The 6,336-nt window shown below is 54.2% G+C and overlaps 1 protein-coding gene across 1 annotated transcript; it reads left to right on the top strand.

Moving 5' to 3' along the window:
* Window positions 1-2,205: 2,205 nt before the first annotated feature.
* On the top strand, window positions 2,206-4,447 carry LOC132019648 (cytochrome c oxidase subunit 8A, mitochondrial). The gene is made up of 2 exons (XM_059403033.1): window positions 2,206-2,403; window positions 4,131-4,447. Exons 1-2 carry the CDS (start codon window positions 2,290-2,292, stop codon window positions 4,224-4,226), a joined length of 210 nt encoding a protein of 69 aa, XP_059259016.1. The 5' UTR covers window positions 2,206-2,289; the 3' UTR covers window positions 4,227-4,447.
* The last annotated feature ends 1,889 nt before the right edge of the window (window positions 4,448-6,336 follow it).

The following is a 6,336-nucleotide window of genomic DNA, read 5'->3' as shown; positions in this document are numbered from 1 at the left end:
AAGGCAGAGGCTTTAACCCACTGAGCCACCCAGGTGCCCCCATCTGTCACTCTCCTCTTAAATAAATAAAATAAAGTCCCTTGTAAAAAATAGAGGTAATTAATTAAAAATAAAATAAGGGGCACCTGGGTGGCTCAGTGGGTTGAACCTCTGCCTTCAGCTCAGGTCATTATCTCTGGGTCCTGGAATCCAGCTCTGCTCAGCAGGGAGCCTGCTTCCCCTCCTCTCTCTCTGCCTACTTGTGATCTCTCTCTCTCTCTCTGTCAAATAAAAATTAATAAATAAATAAAAATAAAATGGAGCCCTCAGTTTCCCTGCCTCATCTTGCCATCTCACCCTACCCCATCTCCACCCCCTGCCAGAGTCTCTGATGCCATTGCCCATGATGTCCAAACTGGAACTTCTGGAAACTCCCTCTGCAGTAGCTTATGTGACCATTAAAAGCATGGGTTTTGGAGCAGATAGACCTGCCCTGGAATCCTGGCGAGGCAGCCTGTAGCTGTGTTATCTTGAGCAGATCAGATCACCCAGGTCTCTAAGCTTATTTCCGCATTTGTTAAAAAAAAAATCAAAAATTAAATTTGAAATAATAGCAATTCCCTCGTGACGTGTGCCAGCCTCTTTGGGAACAGTGGCAAACCAGACACATGTTCTGCTTTTGTGGCCCCCAATCTAAGGACAGAGACTGACTCTGTGGGTAGTGCTTAATAGGGGCTGCTGGGCACAAAGGTGGCACAGGCTTCCTGATGCAGTGCCACCCTCCCTGCCACTTCCTAACACATCAGAGCACTTTGGATAGCTTCTCATTAAGTGCTTGTTTATTGTCCGTCTCTCCCCGCTGGAATGTCAGTTCTGTGATAAAGGAGTCCTTGTCCACCTTGTCTGCAACAGTTCCTGGCAGACGTAGGGACTAGTAAATGTATGGCAAATAGAGGCGCCTGGGTGGCCCAGTGGCTAAGCGTCTGCCTTCAGTTCGGGTTGGGATCCCAGGGTTCTGGGACGGGGTCCCACACCTGGCTTCCCACTCTGTGGGGAGTCTGCTTCTCCCTCTCCCACCCCCTGCTTGTGTTCCCTCTCTTGCGGGGTCTCTCTCTGTCAAATAAATGAAATCTAAAATCTAAAACATATGATAAACTATCAGTAAGTAGAGTCATGGAAGTAGGAGTTGACTTGAAAGAGGAAGGCTAGCTAAGTGAAAAGTGTTCTAAGTAGAACTTAAGATACAAAGAAGCAAAGGCTTGGGGGTGGAGAGGATCAGAGAGCAAGGAGGAAGGTGTAGAGTAAGTAGAAATGAGGCTGGACATTGATATCCAGGAATTGGGATTTTGTCTAGCAGTGGGGAGCTACTGAAGGTTTTTTAAGTAAGTGTATGACTTGGTTAGATTTATGTTTAAAAAAGAAGGGGGGTGCCTCTGCCTTCATGGTCTCAGGGTCCTAGGATCGAGACCCATGTTGGGCTCTCTGTTCAGCGGGGAGCCTGCTTCCCCCCACCCCGCCTGCCTACTTGTGATCTCTCTCTCTCTCTCTGTAAAAAAAAAAAAAAAAAAAAAAAAAAAAACAAACTGGGGCGCCTGGGTGGCTCAGTGGGTTAAACTCCCTGCCTTTGTCTCAGGTCCTGATCCCAGGTTCCTGGGATCCAACCCAGCGCATTGGGCTCTCTGCTCAGCGGGGAGCCTGCTTCCTCCTCTCTCTCTGCTTGCCTCTCTGCCTACTTGTGATCTCTCTCTGTCAAATAAATAAAATCTTAAAATATATATATTTAAAAAAGATGAGAAGGGAGGGAGCCAGGAAGGAAAAAAGGAAGGGGATGAGAGACCGGTTGCCACTGCATGGAGACTGGAATCGGAAAGGGTAACAGAATTCAGTTACAAGGTTGGTGTCGGGGGTCCAGCCAGAAATAACGGAGGCCTGGCGGAGGAGAATTTCTGAATAGAGGGATTTAAGAGTATGAATGGAGGGAGGAGTCAGGAATGCCGCCTCATTTCTGGGTATGTGATTGGGTGGTTCTGGTGTCACTCAACTGACATTGGAGGGGGGAACATGACTGAAAGAAACGCCCCTCCGTGCCCCGCCCATCGGTGGTGGGATGGCGTCGATTGGCTCTTTCGAGGAACGCGCCAAAAAATGACGGGGGCGGGGCGGGAGGTGTGTCCCCGTGTCATTTCCGGGAGACTTCCGGGCCGCTCTTTTCCGGCCTCCCCGCAGCCGGAATTTCCGTCCCGCACGGCCATTTTGACTTCCCGACCTTGGGCTACTGCGGGCTGCTGTCCGTAGTCGTTCCGTGCAGCTATGTCTTTGCCCGCGGTGCAGCTGCTGAGGGGCCTGACGGGTCTCACCCGGAGGCTCCCGGTGCAGCGTGCCCAGATGCATTCCAAGCCGCCGCGGGAGGAGCTCGGGACCATGGTGAGGAGTGGGGCGGGAAGGGCACGGGAGACGGAGCGGGCCAGACTGGGGTCCTGCGGCGAGTTCGGGGCTGGCGGGTCTGGTACCGCAGCCTAGCGGGGGGCGGCAGTGCTGGCGCGGGCGTGTCTGGAGGGCGTGAACGAGAGGGACAGTGCCCGGCAACAGTCGGGGATCAGTCAACCCCAGGATCTCGGGTCAGATCCTGCCAGTCACATTCCTGTCGCTTAACGCGCTGCGCAGTCTCGAGCCCTTAGCCCTCTCTCTAAGCCTGATGACTGTCAGCGACGATGATGGTTGCTGCCGCTGTTCATTATTAGGGAAGGTGGGTCTTGGTAATTTCCAGAAATGTGGGAGAGTTTAACCCTAAATGACTTTCACCTGTTTGGCACTTTTATGCATTTGCCTCCGCGGCGGAACTCGACCTTGAATGCCAGTCTTGAGAATCCAAGGCGGCGGGCCCCTGTGAGGATCAGAGGCCGAAGAGCTCTGTGGTTGAAGAAATAGTAGTGACCCTAATTGCATCTGGCGTCTGCTGAGCGCCTGGGGCGTGCTGGGCACTAGCAAGACTGCTGCGCCCGTCCCTGGGACCCTGAGAACAAAGGGCCATCCTTTCTAGTTCCTGGTTGAGGGATCGGAAATCTAGGAGCACTGTCTTCAGTTGTCAGAAGTCAAACCTCCAGTAGCAAAAGTAGTAATTTGAACTCAGGTCTAACCACCAACTTGTGCTGTGATCTTAACTGCTGTGGGGAATATGGAGGTGGCTGTGAAAAGTCTTTTGTCCCCAGCTTCAAAGGTTGAATAGCAGTCCTGGAAAGGAGATTGGAGGAGAGGGGTTCTTTTGGGGTTTTTTGTTTAAGATTTTATTTTTTATTTTTAAGTAATCTCTACACCTGGTGTGGGGCTTGAACTTCTAACCCTGAAATCAAGAACTTCATGCTTCACTGACTGAGGTAGCCAAGCACCCAGAAGAGATGGGGTTATTTTAAGGCAAAGAAGGGGAAGTACATTTTACCTTATCAGCCTGTGCAAGGTTCCTGGATCCCAATAAACCAAACAGGTTTATTTATTTATTTATTTAAAAAAGATTTTATTTATTTATTTGACAGAGAGAGATCACAAGTAGATGGAGAGGCAGGTAGAGAGAGAGAGGGAAGCAGGCTCCCTGCTGAGCAGAGAGCCCGATGCGGGACTCGATCCCAGGACCCTGAGATCATGACCTGAGCCAAAGGCAGCGGCTTAACCCACTGAGCCACCCAGGCGCCCCAACCAAACAGCTTTAAATCCTTGTTTCTGTCCCTTCACTTTATCATCTCATGGTGGATTGATTGTTCTGTGGATCCTAACCCAGGCTGCTCCCCACCCCCATATCGGACCCTTTACCTCAAGGCCTAGAGTAGGCCTTGGATCTGCTGTGTCCCTCCTCTGGAGCCGGAATCCTGACTCCCTGAAAGGGGCTTTATTTATTTATTTATTTAAAGATTTTATTTATTTATGACAGAAATAACGAGTGAGGGAACACAAGTATGGGGGAGTCGGAGAGGGAGCCCGCTATGGGGCTTGGTCCCACGATGCTGGGATCATGACCTGAGCCGAAGGCAGATGCTTAACAACTGAGCCACCCAGGCGCCCCTAAAAGGGGCTTTCTGCTGCCTGGGAAGACTGCTCAGACTACGGGAAGCCTGGGGGAGTCCTTATTCTGCGGGTTCCTTCTTTCTTGTGCTCTGTAGGATGTCGCTGTTGGGCTCACCGCCTGCTTCCTGTGTTGCCTCCTGCCATCGGGTTGGGTGCTGTCGCATCTGGAGAGCTACAAGAAGCGGGAGTGACGGGGGCTGTCCTGTCCCTCACCCTGTGACCTGACCACCCCGGCCTCTCCTGATCATGTCTGCTGCATTTCTGGCCGGATCATGTCCTTCAATTACAGTGACCTCTTCCTCAATCATGACCTTTCCATTTCTCCATGGTGACATCCTGGGACCACGTATATCGATTTGAGGCCCTTCTGGGTAGGGCCCTCCTTGTGACAATAAAGTCTACTTAAACCTTGCTTCCGAAACTCAGTGTGTGGTTGGCCTGGGCTCCTGCCTCCACACTTCAGCTGAGGCTGCTGCTGGGCGGGGGTGTGGAGAAGGAGGCCCGGCCAGCCGGCTGTCCCTGCTGGCCGGCGGTCCTGTGGTAGGTCCTGCGTGCTCAGCCGTTCCTGCTGTCTGGGAGTGCTGCTTCCTTTGCCTGCTTTCCTGTGTTTGAGTGCTTTCTGGCTTCTGGGGAGGACACATGCTCCTGTTGTCACGGGGCAGCCCGCCTTGCTTGTCCCCTCTGGCTCTCTTGCTTGTGCCAAGCTCAAGGCGGTGCTGTGCGTCCATCTGTGTGTCTGCCCTGCTCCCCGGGGCCGGCCCTGCGGCTGGAAGCCCTGCGCGTGGGGCCAGCCTCCGCTTTGCTCCTGGCCAGAGGCTCCAGCCATTTCTCTGGAGCTGCTTGTCCTTCGTAGATGGAGGCGTTGCGTCGTATCTTGCTTTTTCATGTCAGCCCCAAGGCGCCTTTTAGTCCCTTGTCCACAAATGCCCGTGGGCTGACTGGCTTCCTCGTTCCCTGCCTGCTTCCCTGTCTCTTCCCTTTCTCGGCTTGGGGCCTCTGCCGCTCCTCCATTCCCAACGCCCTTCCTCGGTGACCCTGTGCTGGCTGTGGGTGTCTCCCTGCTGGGATGGGGCCTGGGAAGCGCTCCACACTGAGCCGGAATAAAGACTGCACGCGTCTGGAAAGAGCGCTCAGACCTGTGGAGGCCGCCGCAGCTCTGTTGGGGTGCGCTGAGTGACTCAACAGACAGGTTCAGTGTCTCCTGTGGATCTGAGGCGTGAGTGTGTGGCTGACTTTAGGCCCCGGGTGCCCGCACACAGCCCCCCGACCCTTCTTCCGAGGGGCTTGTGTGTCCTGGCATCTGCTAACAGAAGCTGAGTGTGGCTCCTGCCCCCCCCCCCCCTCACTCGGCCTAGTCTTTCCTGGCCTTTTCGTTCGGTCTCTGATGCTCACGAGCCCGAGTGTCGCCCTCGGGACCCAGCACCCGACTCCTGCCCATGCTTGCTTCCCTGAGGGGTGGGGAGTTGGTTGCCTGCTTCCTAAAAGGCTTTCCCTCCACACAAACCAGACTTTGTTGTCTGGAGTTAGAGGGCCCAGAGGTTGTGCGTATTGGGCCACTGACCAGGGAAGGGGACGATCCATTAGCTGAGCGCGGGGCGTCCACGGTCACCCACGGGGACCTCAGGAGCCCTTGTCTGGGCGGGGATGGCGATCCCCTCCAGAACAACTGGGGGGCTTCCGTCTCACGCCTCACTCTGGGAGGCTTTCCTGGTCACGCTTCCTGAGCAGAGGGTTCCGAGCTACTTGGGTCTTGGTTGGCTCGGGTTTGTTGTGGGCACAGAAGAGGCCATGAAGCTGCTGCAAAACGATGTGACACCAGAAGAGCGTTTCTATGGTAACCGCACGGCCTGCCAAGACTTCCTACCGGGTGTCCCCCCATTTTTGTGCCTGTGGAACGCGGAGCGACAACTTCAGCCCAAAGCTGTGCATCTCAAGCCACTGCTCAGGTTGGTGGGAAGCCAGTGGTCAGGGCCACGTCCTCCAGAGTCTGCGTCTGAGAAGGTCCTCAGCGAGCCCTTCAGCAACTCTGGTTCCTGTTCCTCCGCAGGCTGAGTCCTGCAGCAGACGTGGGGCTGGAGGAGAGTGTGGGGTGCAAATCACCTGTCACGCTTGAACCTCATCCTCCCCTTGGTGTTCAGTGCGGCCAGCAGGTCTGACATCTGGCCACCTTTCACTGTTCCTAACCAAATTGGGGCCCTGGGTCCATTCCCTGCCGAGAAAACAAGACTCCTTGTGCTCCCAAATAGCATTTAATCAGTCGGTGTGGGTGTGTGTTAGATCCCGAGCCTGGAGGTGTAGGTG

The sequence above is a fragment of the Mustela nigripes genome, chromosome 1, assembly GCF_022355385.1.
Source record: "Mustela nigripes isolate SB6536 chromosome 1, MUSNIG.SB6536, whole genome shotgun sequence".
In the NCBI taxonomy this organism is placed as follows: domain Eukaryota; kingdom Metazoa; phylum Chordata; class Mammalia; order Carnivora; family Mustelidae; genus Mustela; species Mustela nigripes.
The sequence above is the reverse complement of the archived record's forward strand: the minus strand, read 5'-3'. Positions and strand labels throughout refer to the sequence as shown.

Excerpts from the sequence above, each read along its gene's own strand:
- LOC132019648 (XM_059403033.1), top strand. The coding sequence starts at position 2,290 with ATGTCTTTGCCCGCGGTGCAGCTGCTGAGGGGCCTGACGGGTCTCACC. Across the intron at positions 2,404-4,130 it reads GGGAGGAGCTCGGGACCATG|GATGTCGCTGTTGGGCTCAC; the intron begins GTGAGGAGTGGG and ends TGTGCTCTGTAG.